General features: G+C 37.3%; 1 protein-coding gene across 12 annotated transcripts in view; it reads left to right on the top strand.

The window, feature by feature from the left end:
- Positions 1-16,426, top strand: part of HDAC5 (histone deacetylase 5) — a 132,976-nt gene that overhangs the window by 19,975 nt on the left and 96,575 nt on the right. For 6 of the 12 annotated variants that reach the window (XR_015745739.1, XM_087946043.1, XM_087946040.1 and 3 more), the window contains one exon: positions 10,105-10,176. Coding sequence is in view for 10 of the 12 variants with exons in the window: in XM_087946043.1 (XP_087802169.1) it covers positions 10,105-10,176 (72 nt within the window). In the remaining 2 variants the exon portion in view is untranslated. Of the gene's footprint in view, positions 1-9,931; positions 10,177-13,899; positions 14,056-16,426 lie in introns of those variants that run through there. The other 6 variants (XR_015745738.1, XM_026669656.2, XM_026669654.2 and 3 more) reach the window with 3 other exon arrangements.

Genomic DNA, 16,426 nt, shown 5'->3' with positions numbered 1-16,426 from the left:
CTGAATGGTCCTGTGTTCACTTTTTGTAAATAGAAACTTAGCATACCAGAGAGAGGGAAATTCCTTTCTGAGTCTTTAGAATGAGTATCGGCTTTACGGGTAATTTCTAATGCAGTTAAATATTGTTAAATATAATCCTGTTGCCCTATGATGTAGTGGTCAGGTCCATTGTAGCGTCTTATTTTGCTACATGCGTAAATGGTTCTATATAATATTTAATATTGTATAGTTTTTTTATGTTTATTTGTTTGGTAATTCATGTACTTACAGGAAGATTGTAACTATTTCCTTATGATTTGGCCCCCATTTATTCAAGATTAGGTAAAAATCTTACTGTCCAGATTATTCTCTTCCTAAAGTGATATAATAAAGAATACTTGCTTCCCCTTCTCTTTGGCCCAGAATTGCTGAATACAGGAGTTTACTCATGAGCTTATAGTGAGAGACTAAATGATTTCATGGATGCAGTATCAATGCCCACAATTAGCCCTAGCAAATAAGCCTAATATCATCACCATCTCCATCTGCAGCTGCTCCTTCTTGTTCCCATAAGCTTGATTACCTTCTAGTGATTCAGATTGAGAAATCAGAGCAAACCCTGATGAAATTTGTGGATTGTACCAGCTTATTTCCAGTTCTGCCCAAGAGCATAGGAAAAAATAGGTTCCCAATAGACGTTTTGCCCAACAACCCTGGCAAAACCTTGGCTCTGTTAGTGTTTGGCTATGTATTACAGAGTGTTGCACATTAATGTAGTAGTCTTGGGATAAAACTCTGGATCATAGAACTAACTTCTGTGCTTAGTTAATGGTTCAGTGAACCTTACAAACCCTCAAAGTTAAATTAATTAAGTGAAATGTTGCTTAGTTAAGCAAGGTTAAGTATGTCATGGAAATAATCCATTATGATTGCTATACTGCAAAGGGAAGTATGGCCATGCTTAGCAATAAATAGACCCCCCAAAAAAAGAATATCCAATTGCCATGCAAAGTTATTTATACATATGTTGAATTGATTCTTCTTTCCCAGGATAGAGCTAAAAGTAATGTGAACCAGGATTCTGGGATTTGTATGAACTTCAGATTTCTTCTAGGCCATGAAATGCTTTGTCTCTTTCTTTTGGGATCATGGGACCACAGTTTTATCCTGAACTATTACTTCTATCAGGACAACTGCCTTTATTTTTTTTAACTTAATCTGCTTCACTCTTTTATTAACAAACATCAAGAAGTGAAAAGAATATTTGTTCAGGAAAGTGCAGCAGAATCCAAAGTGTCTGGTTTTTTTGTAAGGCTCCTAGTTGCTTGACTCCTATAGTAGGATCTCACATCTGAATCTTGTTAGTCTTAGTTAGATAGTGGTTGAGCTCGTTTCCATTTATTATCATGCTAAAAGTTGGATAGGTGGGTGGGATATTGTACAATGAATGGAAGTGTAGGTGTTCTGAAAAAAGCAGAATTGCAAATGGAATTTATGAAAGAATGTGCTACTTTTGAACTTGAACCTGATATGCAACAAGCACATTGAAATTGCTAGTTATGGGGATTATTATAACTCAATTTGGGACATGGATTTATTTATCAGATCAGATTTCAGGTTTTAATTGTGCTTTGCTAGGATTAGGGCATGATTGCTCATAGTTGCTGTTCCTTTTTTCTGCTGACCTCTCCTATTTCGGGAAAGTAGTGGGTTAAGCAACAAAGCATTACCTAAGAAGTTCTTTGTGAATATATTGTAAAGAAAGTTATTCATTGTAAATCTTTCTTTTCTTGTGTGCATTTACTATGACCTTTTAGAATGATTGCTTCATGTTATTAATGGAATTATATGTCTCCCTCCACCTGAAATATAATGATGGCCAACTCACTTCTAATACTGATTTCAATCAGTACTGGTATTAGTTATAGTTGCTAAATGAAACTTAATTTTCCAGGGATAATATTTGTTTAATTACTGGGAAGCAACATCATAAGAGCATTTTTGCCTTGCTTGTGAGCTTCTCGGATCCTTCTGGTTGGCTAATTTTAGAATACCAGACTAATCAGATAGTTGGTATAATTTGATTTTTATAAATCTTATAATGTGAGATAACTGGGTTTTTAGTATCAGTACAATCAATGATGCTCTAGTTGGATTCTCAGATTAGACCACACAATTCTGTGGAATGATGCCATACCAGAATTCATGACAAGGTAGCTAAGAGTTTAATTAGGTATTTATAACAGCAACTCTAGACAGCCTAGCTTAGCTTTATAAATATAAACCAGTGGCAGATAATGTTACAAAGCAACTACTGGTCCATCTAGACAAAATAAGAAATAACATCACCAAATACGCAGCTGTTTGGAAAAACGATGTCAGCTAAATTTCTGAATTTTTTGAAGAATGTAAAAACCATAGTGCTTTATAGTTTGTATAGGAAAAATAAAATTTCAGCCACAAATCTTTGAATATGCAGTGATTTTACATGTATTTTCCATCTACTCTCATTTTTCTTTGTAAATTGAATATTTTACAGTATAGGTTATCTTGAAGAGAAATGACCTCTTTATTCCTGAGTCTAACAGAGAACACCAACAAATATTGTATTTTCTAAAGAACAAGGTTCATCATATGCACTGAGAAGCAGAAGTGAAGAATTACACAAAACGGTGAAGTAGAAAATGAAAAAGCCACCCTGAGTGAGATATTTGTTAGATGATTGCATTCAGTCTTACTTGCTGGTTTCCTAGGTACTTCTGGCTTGGCACTGAGAGAAAAAAAGTATTAAAAATGATCACAATAATATGTATTCATCAAAGGGAAAATGTTGCTAGTGCTTGTGCTGGGACAGCTATTCTCTTACATCACTCTGTTTTTCTTCTTTTATAAACAATGGGAATAAATTCTCAGTCCTTCTTAAATAAGGTATTGAGGGGAGGGGTGATCTCTGCTGGTGATATAAATATGCAGATCTACACATATGAGTTAGGAAGGAAGAATTAAAAAGTTCTAGAATTAAAAAACAGGACAAAAACATAGGAAACAAGTTTACAACAGTTATAAAGTATTTAAGTGTTTTTTGTTTTAATAAAGACAAACAACACATATTTAGCTGTACTACACTTTTTTATATTAAATATTTGTAACTTTTTTTCTGCATATCTGTTTCATTCTTTTGTTTGGGGACTTTCTGTTCTTATTCCTGCAATACTTGATGCAGTTTTCTTTTTGGACTGCTATTGGCATTTGGGCAATTGTTTACTCCATGGTAGTTGCAATACATTCATTATGGAAAAGCACTGCATGCTTCAGTTAGATTTTTTAAAAAATAGAATTGATGTGTAGGAAAATGTAATATTGCACTAACAAAGTGTGTGTGTGTGTGTGTGTGTGTGTGTGTGTGTGTGTGAATGATTTCCAGTTCCCCACAACAGATTAATAACAACTAAGATCTATCTGCCTATGTGATGGTCTGTCTGTCTATTTTCCTCAAATATTTTTTAGATTTTGAAAATTAAGTGCTTAATGAAGTTCTGCACACATATTTTTATTTTATTGCATTACATATGGCTGGCAGAGATTGTCTTGGTAAAAGGTGAAAAGCCTCGTGGTGTGTGTCTGTCCATCTAAAACTAAGGCCTCAGAGTGGGATGAGGGGGATATGTAGTATCTACTTTCCTTGTATTGTGACACTCTCCTTTGATTTGATCCAAAAGGCGAGATGTGCAAGGAGAAGCGTGTGGATGGATAAAAGGGCTCCAATGGTTTCCCATCCACTCATGTATACATAAATAACTTTTCTGACGTTGTCTAAAAGGACATGAGGTGGAGTGTAGACTGAGGGACCGAGTAGGCTTAAGTCTATAAATAAAACAGGGCTATTTTAAAACTCTGGCTTTGAAATAACATGCTGGTAAATACAGGCCTTGCTCTTGACCTGCCTAGAAATATCCAAATGGCTGGAGGGATAAGCATGCTCTGATCTATTCCTGTAATACGTGGGATAGGGGGAATGAGGAAAGTAATCTTGGGATACATAGGGAGAAGTTATAAACAGATAGTCCTCAACTTAAAACCATTCATTTAGCAATCATTCGAAGTTACAACAGAAACACTAAAAAATGTGCCTTACAATTAGTCTTCATACTACGACCATCACAGCATCCCCAAAGTCACATGATCAGAATTTGAATGCTTGGTATACATGTATTATGATGGTTGCATCATCCCAGGCTCATGTAATTACCCTTTGGGATCTTTCCAGCTGTGTTCTAACAAGTCAATGGGGGGAAAATCAATGGGGGAAGCTGGATTCACTTAACAACTGCATGATTCTCTTAACAATCAGATAAAATAGATCATAAAATCAGTATCCTTGTTTAGCAACAGAAGTTACGGTCATAAATTGAGAACTACTTATACCAAGTCAGACTATTGCAAATGCGGGTAGTTTTTGATTTATGACAGCAATTGAGCCCCAAATGTTGCTAAACAAGACAGTTGTTAAGTGAGTTTTGCCTCATTTTACAACTTTTCTTGCCACAGTTATTAAGTGAATTACCACAGTTGCTAAATTAATAACACAGTTGTTAAATGAATCTGGCTTTATTGACTTTGCTTATCAGTAGTTCATAAAAGGTAGTCACATGAACCTGGGACATTGCAACCATCATAAATACACCCCAGTTGCCAAGCACCCAAATTTTGATCAAATGACCTTGGGGATGTTGCAATGATTATGTGAAAAATGATCATAAGTTTCAGTGCCATTCTAATTTTGAACAATCACTAAACAAATGCTTATAAGTTGAGGATTTTCTGTACTTAGCATAGTGTTGGTTATATTGGGTTGGGCAACTTATGGACTATGGACTGTATATGCACCCTTCTGCCCATTTTTATAGCCCATTAATAGTGATTCTCCAGTACTTTATATATAGAGGACTAATTCTAGGCCTATCTATCTATCTGTGATGTAGGGAATTAAACGTAGATCTTTAAGTAGGCAAACAATATGATTTGCCACTGAATTGCCATATGTGGCTAGCTTTCTGGGTCAGATTGGTGATATTGGGACTGAGAGAAGTTAGAAGTTTCTCTGTCTTTAATTATGCTGTCTTACCTCATTTTAATTCTCCATCTGGAAAATGGAATTGTAGTGACCTATTTTGCAAAGCCACTTTGCATCTGAAAATGATCCAGCAATCCACTACTTCATACAATAAGCACATTTAGGCAGTTCTACTATTCTGCTCTAATGATGGTGGTACGGAGGAACTTAATGTAAAATGCATAAGCAGGGAAAGATTCTTGCAGATACCTGTAGCCCAATGTTTTGCAGTGAGGGAATCAAAGAGGAGTACAATAAATACAGATAGCTCAGTATATTTAATTGTATTTGTAATGGGTGACAGGAGAAGTTGTTTGTCTGTTTTGTTTCTGCCATAAGTGACTCTGGGCAGCATACAAATATTAAAAGACAAAACCACTACATGTAGTCCCTGGCACCAAAGGATAAAATATTAACTCAATTCCCAAAAAACATATGCTAATTTACCCTCCTGCAAGCAGAGCTAATCTACCCTCCTGTCATCCCTGCTAAGTAAACCAGACCAGAAAATCACCTCCATAAGAAGACCTAGAACTACTTTTATTGAAACTAGCTATAATAACAGCATCTTATAAATCTGATTGTGCTCTGGCTCCTGCCCTGTCCTATATTTCAGTGCATTAGGGGTGGTATCTGCCTGAGCAGCTTCTGAATATTGTAATATTGCAAGTGGCTTAAAAATGTTTCTGGGCTCTTTGCCTGGGTAACAATTCTTGCATATTTCTATCAAGATAATTTTCCTTATTCTGATCCAAATGTCTGAGAAAACAACCAGGTCTCAGTGCATTGCAAAAGATTAATGGGGTTGGGGGTCATTTGAATCTCAGGCTGGGGGATATTGTTTCATGAGCAAGTACAGCCCCTTAGAAGACCCAACTCTGAGATATAATAAGATGACATTGTTTGGTAAAAGGGCTGTGTAGGAAGTCATTTTTGCTAGATCTGGTGGGGCAAGCAGAGACGATGGAAGAAAGGCAATTCTGCAAATAGACTGGCCCTATGCCATGTAGGCTTTATAGGTTTAAATTCAATGAGAAAGAATTCTACCAAGTTTAGAATACCAACTTTACCCCCCCTCAAAAAAGTCTATGTGAAGAGAAGCAGATGTTGGCTTTGGGGGGAGGGGCAACAAATTATTTTGGCTCTGATTGCAGTCTATGGTTCTACCTCTCAAATTTCCAATGTCAATCCCTATTCTATGCTGTAGGATAGGCAGGTCCAAAAAGTAGGTGAAGCTTGAGGAAGAACTATTTTTAAAAGACCTCGGAAAAGATCAACAGCTTGAACCTGTTTAAACTGCAGGCCTCAGATCTATTGCCATGTGATCTGATCCTAAGGAGAAACAACTTTATTTCTTTTTATAATTTTAATGTCATAAGGAAGTATGTACATAAATAATGTTACTTTATTGTCAACATTAGATTAACCCTGCCTCTAATTCAGAATTGTTGGTGCTAAATCACTTTATTTTTTTCTTGCTTTTATTATTTTTATAAATAACTCAAGGCACCAAACGTATCTGATACTTCTTCCTTCCTCTTTATTTTACTCACAACAACAGTCCTGAGAGGTGGGCTGGGTTGAGAGTGTATGACTAGCCCCAGATCACTCAGCTGGGACCAGAACTCACGTTCTCCTATTTTCTAACCTGATGCCTTAAATACTAGACCAAACTGACTGTTTATTAGGGCCCATAAGCCAAATAGTTCCCTTACTTAGTCTGGTAAGTGTGCAAATCTATATGGTTATGAAGTTGAGGAATACTGCATTTACTTGTATGGAAATATTAATATAAGTTTGTTCTGACCAAGGCTTCTGAGACCGTAATTACATACACATTTATTTTAAAAACAAGTCTTGGTTTATTGCAATGCTGGGAATTATTTTCATTCCTAGCTGGTAATCAATCTCAAACAGTCCCTCAAGATAAGCACCCACCTTTCTCTCTTGCGAAGTGCTGCCAATAATAGAAGTGTCAAATAAACTAGAACAAAAACCAACCGAAATACAAAGAGTTTGAAGAATGAATCTAAACCAAACGAATGACTTTGCTTCCTGCAAAGGTTTCGTCATCTTTGCCTGTCCTTTATACCTTATGGGAGAGGCAATCACCTCCCAGCCTTACTCCTGAGTTGCTCCTTTTGTTTCAGCTGCTCTCGCCTTCTAGCAGCTCTGCGCACACGCGCACTGGGAACAGGCTCCCCTGAGTCCTCTGCCTCACTGCTGCCAGACTCCGAAGGCAGCACTCCCAGATGGTCCTAGCCCCATCTCTGCATTGGACACAGGACCCTCATCCAAGTCCTCTCCAGATTCCCGGGCTGATCCCCTTTCTTCCCCACTGTCCAATTCTGCTGCAGTCTGCACAGACTGCCAGTGAATCACAACAAAGTTATTATTTTGTTATAAAAGTTTGTGCATTGCCATCCCTTTATTCTAAGTGTGTTCAGTAAAACCTTCAGTTATTTCACAAACTGTCTTGAAATATTGCATTCAGGAGGTGAGGAATAGAGAAAGCTTAATTAATTTTAAAGTGTTTTGTGCTGCACAGTTCATTCTTGCATGTTCTTTAAAAAGTATAGCTCCTCTTTTGTGAGACTGTTGCAGGATTTAGCAGAAATGAAGTAACTGTTATCCTCCAGATCAGTGGTGGAATTCTACCGGTTTGGCCCGGTTCTGGCGTACCAGTAGCGCCAAAGATCAGCTGGCAGAGAACCTGTTTGCTCTGAGTCTCTCTGACGCTCTGCAGTTGGGCCCACCTGCCCACCCCTGCTCCTAGATCCTTTTTAACCTCTCAGCTGTTTGGCGCAGCAGAGTGGGTTGCTGTGCTAAACAGCTGAGAGGCGCAGTAGCTTAGTTTTTACTGTTTTAATGCGTGCGCAAAGCATCCATTTGGTGCACATGTGTGAATTGCGCAACCCCCTCTGCAGCCACGCCCACCAAGCCACACCCACAGAATCGGTGGTGGGACTTTTGAATCCCACCACTGCTCCAGATGATGCTGAATTCCAAGTCATGTTGTCCCCAGCTAGTATGGTCAATGGCGAGGTATCATGGGAGTTGTTAATAGATAGCCATATGCTGCATATTCCTGCTTTTGTGGAAGGGATGCTAGAGATATAAAAAGTGTGTATGTGTGTTTGTGTTTAGTGTGATGATAGGAACAAGTTTTTTCTGATGCCTTATAATTGTCTCCAATCCGGGGTGCCTTCAAAATGAATCTCAGCTTTCAGTAATCCCTAGACAGTTTTGCCATTACTAAGAACCTTGGAGGTTGGTCCATATACTTGTAGAACACCTAAATTGATTGCAAATATAAGAGCAGATATATAGAATCAGCAATTCACACCATTTCAGCAATTTCACTGAATTTAGATAACCATCTCCATGTTTGTCTATTCTTCAGCTAATAAAGTGTTTTGTCAGAATTAGCAAAGTTTGATGAATGTTGTTGTTCACATCAAATAAAATATAAAATTCATCTGAGTCTTCTAGATAACTCTTTAGGAACAGTGATAATAAACAGTACATGCAGGAGTGGGATTCTACCAGTTCAGGTGAACCAGTAGCCCCGAGGTTCAGCTCTTGGGCCCACCCACCCACCCTAGCTCTAGTCTGCTTTATATCCTGGTTTTCATGTTCAGCTGATTTGAATGGCATAGTGGAGTGCTGCATGCTAGCTGTTTAACACACAGAGATTGCTGGAGAAGGTCAGTAGCAAATGCTCCGTGCACGCAAAGCGCACACTCACCGAACCAGTTGTTAACACCGGTTGAATTGCACCCCTGAATACATGTTAATACACATAGAATATATAATTTATTCAAGAAACAGACATTTTGCTTTTAACGGTATAATTGTAGTTATGGTTGGTTGTTGTCGGTTTTTTTCTCCTTTTTTCTTTTTAGCAGATTGTATTCAGCTTAGCTTTTGTGCAAATATGGAGTTAAGATTATAGCCTTTGGCATTTTACTGCTGGTGTTTCAATGATCTCTGTGCTTGAAAAAGTGTTTTAACCAGCTAGGCAATGTCTGTAGGTGGACTCTGGCATCCAGAACACAGAAAGGGTCATTCCCTTCCCTTTTGTTCTTGTATCGCCTTCCTTTTCTTGGTTGGCAAACGGCATAGCCTTTCCCTCGGGGAATCTTTTTCCGCTGATCCCAGGTCGAAATCCAGCTTCTGATAGGCAGGCAGCTCCTCTTCCCTGAACCCTCCCTGCTTGGAGAAAGCTCAGCTGAGTTTATTTATAGCTGGTTCCTCCCTGACATTCTATTTCAGGTCACCCCCAGCAGAAGCCATATCATTTGGTGACTGGGTTGGGAAACAATTGTGTGACTGGAGCAGACTCTTGCATGTTACAAAAATGGGCCCCTTGTAGGAACGGCAAGGGGCTGTTGCTCTATTTTTCAGGAACCTTCAAAATAAATCTATCACTCTAAGGATGTTCTGTTTTTTTTAGAAACTTCTCCTGAGTTCTAAGAAGATGTTGCTAAATCTGTCCTTTTCAGAGTAAAATAAATCATGGCTAAGATATAAGTCATTTCCTCCTTTTCCATTATCTTTTGCCTCTGCCTGTTCCTGTGTCTTGCAAGTCCTGTCCCTTCCAATCTGGTGTGGGTGAAACAGTTTTCACCTCTGCTGCTATCTTATTTTCATCTGCAAGTATTTTTGTTTTCTCTCCTGACAGCTTTGATTTAGTTTTGGGAGATATCCTCGCCAGGGCACCACACCATTGCTGTGAAACAATTTAACTTTTTCAAAGATAGCCTTCTCCAAGGAGGATGGATGCCTGCATGTTTGCAGCTGTTTTAGGAGAATGTTGGATGGTTTGAGTTGACAGTCTCTAGCATAACAAGAGACACCCCTTTAGTTGGGCAACGGATTGTCATCAAGGCAAACTGAAGTGGAATAAAACAGAGCATAATCGTTCTCTGGCATGCTTCTTGTATCCTCAGTGTGGGGACTGCCAGAGATGTTGCAGACAATTTACGAAACTGAATCATGTTTCTCTTCAGATGGAGTTTCTGGACGTGAGCCATCGTTGGAACTCCTGTCACGGGCACAGATCCACGCCATACCTGTGGCAGGTAAGCAGATCTGTGAAATCTGTCTTTAAACTAACTTTAAAATAATCAAATATGTAGCTAGATTTAATCTGAGTGGCTGGGGTGTTTAGCACATAGAAGGATGTCCATAAACAGTGGCATCTGAATTTGCAGCAAAGGGACATGGCATTTTATAAAATCAGGCCCATATGAGACAGATGGTAGATCAAATGTGCAAATATTGCTTGTCCCTTGAAATAATATATAGAATTCTTCGATGTTGCTATTCTTGGTTATATGTTTTCACGTTTTCTTGTTGAAAGTAATTAAAGATTGTGCTAATGATTTGATTTGAATGAAGCCTGAGCCAAGAATTTAGTCACAAAATGTAGGCAACAAAAACATTCCTAGTAATAGGAAGTGTTATGACTTTTCAACATTGAAAAACTGCAGAAGCCTCTTGTCTCACTAGAAAATTAGGTACTGACTTTCTTAGCAAAGTTGAGGCCCAGCATATTTTTTAAAAAGAGTCCATTAGTAGAATTGTGTCTTACAATGTTCCACCTCACCATTTGTTTTCAGTGTTTTGCGCATTATTGAAACACCTGAATAAAAAAAAAAATCTTCATTTGTGTAGGCTCTTCATTATTATTACACATAGTTATATTAATGTTATATATTCCATGGACAAGCCTTATGGTTAAGTACCAAATGTTGAAAATTAGTATGCCATGCTCAATAAACAGAATTTGAGATTGCCCTCCATTTTTTAAATTAAATAGAAGTGGAAATTACTTTGCTGATGCTAGTTAAATGTGGAGGCGATTTAAATATCTTCTGGTTAATTCATTCCTTAGATTGAAATTTGCAGGATATATAAATTTGATCCCACGTTGATTCCAGTGTTTTTCACATAAGGCTTGATAAGAAGGTACATTTGGATTCAAAATGAAAAAACACCCGAGTCCCATTTAGAACCTTATTTTGGTTCCTCCTATCTTTTCCTCATAAATTGTATTTTGTCAACTATAAAATTACTTGTACAAACATGATCTTTTACAAACATTAGTTAATCTGCATTCATTATTTATTTTTAATATTGTCCTATCCTTTTAATACATTCATACTGCTAACAGATTGAATTCATTTGTTTGAGGAAAAGAACTTTCCACATTTCCTCCCAGCTGTCCTGCAGCAAGCTGAAAACTATTTGAAATAAATTTGGTGTAGTGAAAAAGATACAAATCCATTTTGTACTGCAAAACTTGGGATGTTTAAACCCCAGCACATACTGGACTTGGACTAAATTTTATTCTGTGAAGTAATTAGCCCTTGTTTAATCCATTTAAATTTATACTGCTTTGAGCCCCAAATATCCTAGAGTACTTAGCACTAAAGTACTTTCTAAAGCAGCGGTCGCCAACTGGTAGGCCGCAGCCCACTGGTGGGCCATGAGAAAATTTTGGTGGGCGCAGAGAAATCTCACCCCCAGAGCACCCCCACAAAGCAATTAATCCAGGCTGCATAGAAACACAAGGCTACGCTGCCCACATGGTCCGTGGGAACCCTCCCTGCCCACTCATTCCTTACCTGGTAAACTTGCCTGCTAAATTGCTATTTTTCCTTTTTCCGACCATCATCTGTTCTGATGTGCTGGGAGATTTAAATTAGCTAGGAAGCAGGAAATGGTTGGATTTCTTGCTTTCTAGCTAGTCTTTATATCTTCGGCTCAGCAGAGCCGAATCTCCCTTAGGACTGAAGGTTTGCTTGCAAGCAAATTCAGTGCAGACTCACGGCAAGCAAATTTGAGAGACTGAGCTAGCCGATGGCAGATAGATAGATCACTGAATGATTCTGTGAGCAACTCAATCTGCCTGCTTTGCCTGATTTTGGGTAAAAGTTGCTCTTTTTTATAAAAAATTCAATAGTTACACGCATGGTGTGTTGTGAGTTAATTTTGTGAGTTTGCTGGCTAGCAAATGTTATGTGTTTGCTTGCAAGCAAATTTTATGTGACAGACTAAGCTAGGCAATGACAGATGGATAGATCTCTGAATGAATCTGTGATTCTGTGAGCAACTCAATCTGCCTGCTTTGCCTGATTTTGGGTAAAAGTTGCTCTTTTTTAAAATAAAAAATTCAATATTTATATAAATATTTATAATATTTAAATACAAGCCATGCCCAGCCAGTCACATGACCATCAAGCCATACCCACAAATTAGGCCACGCCCACAGAACCGATTAGTGGTCCCTGGGATTTAAAATTATGAGTTTGGTGGTCCCTGAGGTCCAAAAGGTTGGCGACTCCTGTTCTAAAGCACCATTGTTGGGAAGACCCATGAGCAATTCTTCTGTAGTTGCCTGCTTTTAAACATAGGAAATGCACGTGACCATCCATGTATTGCATAGGCAGAAGACAAGGAAGAAGCTATTCTAAACTTTTTATATGAATTTGGATCTATTTATTCTTCAAATACTTTGTGTCAACAAATGTTCTCCAAGTATGGTGGATTTGTACATTAGTAAATGCTTGCTTGCTTATTTATTTATCAGATGCCATTAAGAGCCAAAGCCCTTTTAAAACGGACTTCATCGATAAACAACAATCATCATCAATGCAACCCAACAATAATAAATATTTAACCAAGAGAGTTCTAATATTTAAAACATAACTGACCCAATGAAGAAAGTGATCAAAAATAATAGATCTTCAGTACTTTCCTCTTTGGGGAGATATTGTAGAAAAAGAGTGTCTTCCTTAAATTCCCTATTCAACCACTTTTAGTGGAGAAAGGAAGAAGTGGGCAAGAAATATTTATAGTTCAAAAGTATTTGAAGTTTTACAATTTCAAGCCTTTATATTAGAGTTAGAAATGGGGTATTGGTGTCATGTGATCTAGATATCTACTTAGTACTAATTGGGTAGCTCCAACTCATCTTTCAAGGCAAAGTTACATGAAATGCAAAATGGTAAACCTATTCATTATGCATAGATAATTGAGATAATGTCTTCCATTGAAAAGTCTACTCTAAAGCACTAGCTTTTTCAGTTATTATAGATTTCAAAGAACCTCCACATTGGAATAGTGCAATCCTGTCTAATCAATCTATCAATCGATTGATTGATTTTGTCTAAGGTTAGTTGTTAACATTCAGAGGTAGAAGGTTTTTTTTTTTCTTGAAAGGAAGTTCAATTAATTGTCCTTTTAATTTTTGCCAAATTGCCATTCTGTATGATTTCTGAAGTAAAATTGGGGAATTGACCTGTATGATTTCTGAAGCAAAATTGGGGAATTGACATCTGCTAGAGATCCTTTAGATGTAATTTGTTAGGATGGAATATTGACTGAGAATACTCATGGATTTTTCCTAGCTCAGTCACACCTATTATTGGAGTTAAAAGAAAATACCCTTACTCTTGGGCAATTGTGTACACATTGTAGTGATTTCTTACATGGTTGTACAATAAATAATAGTAAGGTACAGTATTTAAGGTACTGAACTATGATTAGGCAAGTTCCATCACAGAACTTGTAGTGATTTTGAGCAAATCTTTGTTTTTCAGCAAGCCTAATCCCCAAGAAGATGATATGGGGAAAAAATGAATATATTACACGCTGTCTTGAAATTTTGAAGGAAAGATGGATATAAATCTAACAATAACATAAATATATATGCATAGGTGTTCAAAGATGTTGTGCATATATTTGCGTCTTCACTTTATATTCTGGAATGTACTGATGTAAAATTAATTTTGTTGCAGCCATCATGATCTACATGATCAAGTTCGACAATGGAAAAAATTGCCCAGGATGCTTATATAATAATCTTCCTTGGTGATTTCAGGATTGGTCTACACACATGGCAAAATGCAGTGGGAATGAGACAGTAGAATGGACTGTGCCACTTCAGAGTACAGGTGGGAGTTCACATTTCTGAATGCATTTTAAAATTAAATGCAAAACCCAAGCTTTCCTTTCAATTAGGAAACTTAACAGAACAAGAAATAGGATGGCCAAGAATTTCCCTATGTGATAATTTCTTACTTGTAAGATTTATTCTGTGTAGTGTAGCATCCAAAAATGTAACCTCCACCTGCAGTCTGAAATAATAAAATCAGAGGAAATACAATTCTTCAGTATGATGGCACTCAATGTGAACTAGACTAAAGTCTTGAAATTCATATTGATCTGACAGAATAAGAAATACAGTACAAACTGAACACTGCAAAGAGGGAATCACAGGTAATCTAGGTTTCTAGGAGTTTGACATGACATCCCAGAGAAAGGGATGAAGTTGAAGCATTTAATAGTAAACATTGTTAGTTTATTGTTTTTCATATAGCATTGTTCTGGTCCAAATCAGAACCAGTTCTGAGTTGGTTAAATATAATCAGTGGCACTTTTGTTTGACAATTTATTGTTTTAAAAATTGAAAGGAAAAAAATAGGTGAGTGGAATGCTTCATTGTTTGTCCAGCATAGCTGGCAATTTTCAAGGAAAGTCTTATCATGGTTATGATAGATCAAGAATGTTCTTCCATTGGATCTCCCCATTGATGTATGGGCAACTTTGGGCAATGTGATGTAGTTGGAGTATCTGTTGTATGCAGTGTTGTGGAGACAGACGTGGCCATTGTGGTACTATGGTATTACGATTGCCTGGAATAGGAAAGAGTTAAATGGGGTAAATAAACAGCCAAGAAGAAAGGTCAAGTTTTGGTTTTGGCTTGCTTTAGTTTAGCTTAGTTAGAAGACTAAACAGGATATATTGGTGGTTTCATTGAAACAGTTGGCGGGCTGTAGTGGAAGAATGTAGGATGCCTAGCTCATTGAAGACAGAATGAAAATAACAGAGAGCTTTTCCCAACGTGAATAAGAAAAGTTCACTAATTTCCTCTCCTAAGGGATAATATGGCGTAGTTCATTTGCTATTGAGATATTGACCACTTTGCTGCTCCCTTTCTTTGCCTGGGTTCCTGATTCTCACAGCTAACCTGATGCTGGAGTCCTCTGGGCTACAAGATTTCAAGTTGTATGCCTTAGATCTAGGACTGAAATGAGGTCAGAATGCCATGGGCTTATCCCAGATGATCTCAGACCCAAACATATGCTACATATAGGTTTCACTTTGGAGCAAATAATACATTCTATGAAAATGGAATACACTATGACCAGTCTTTTGCCCCGATCATATCACTTTTTAGTCTTTATCAGAATTGTTGATTTTCTTGCCCTCTGCAGGGATGGTTATGATATCCATGTTTGGTAAAGCTTGTATAAGTCAATGCATTTATTTTGTCTGTGTATTCTCAGTCAGAGGCCATGTTTAAGATTACCTGCATCCTCTTAAGAGAGAAGAAATGTTATTTCTGCAGACACTATGATATGGATAGAATTGTGAATAGAATTGCTCATATTTACTCTGGGTTGGATGCTACTTGGGCACAGTGTAACCAGATGATTGGGGCAATATCCCACAAAACCAAGGGAATGCATTTGAAATTGTGGGGTCTGTGGAAGTAGATAAGGCTCTCTGTAGAAGCAGCAATGTGTTTGGCTGGATTTATGATTTATGGATTTATGATTTTAAAAAATTATATTGCATAGCTTAAAATAATAGAAACAATGAGGAATAAAGCAGAATGAAAAAGAGAACACAAATAAAAAAATATGAAGGAAAATTTGGTGACAGTTCCTCCTCCATTCTTTTTCTCAAACTATTAATCATTACTTAAATATCTATGCTATGCTTTTAATATGCAATATTAATCACTGGAAATTTTTGCTTATATCTGTTTAAATAATTTCATCTGTTATTTTTAATTAGTTTCTTGACTCTTTTTCTAGAAGCCATATGCCAGATGTCTGAACCGCTTTGCTGTGTAACATGGTATCTGGGAGATATCCTACTTAAATTTGGTTAAACTTGTATTATGACTATATACTGTCATGTTTTGTTTTATCATGTAGCACTATTTACCAGCATTGGTCTCTCAGTCTTGTTACAGTGAATGTTTCACTTTTCCTTGGGAGGTGATTAATGTCCCTTTGGTGGAGTGGAGATGTCAGACTTTTTAAAGGAAATTGATTATTTCTGAATATATCAAAATGCAGTTGTTTTGGACTCTAACCTTCTGGTTTGGGAGAGATGTTAAGAGAAGATGATAGGGCTACAGTTACAGAGGATCCTAAGTAAAATAGATCTCTTCCACATAAATTTAGAACTGGATTTGGTTCCAAGAACTGCATTGATTGCTGTTGTAGATGACCTACATTGGGTCCAGGATGG

This window comes from Notechis scutatus, chromosome Z, assembly GCF_049901735.1.
Source record: "Notechis scutatus isolate UNSWTSFEM ecotype Mainland chromosome Z, rNotScu1.2, whole genome shotgun sequence".
NCBI classification, from domain to species: domain Eukaryota; kingdom Metazoa; phylum Chordata; class Lepidosauria; order Squamata; family Elapidae; genus Notechis; species Notechis scutatus.
This window is presented reverse-complemented; position numbering and strand designations above follow the sequence as displayed.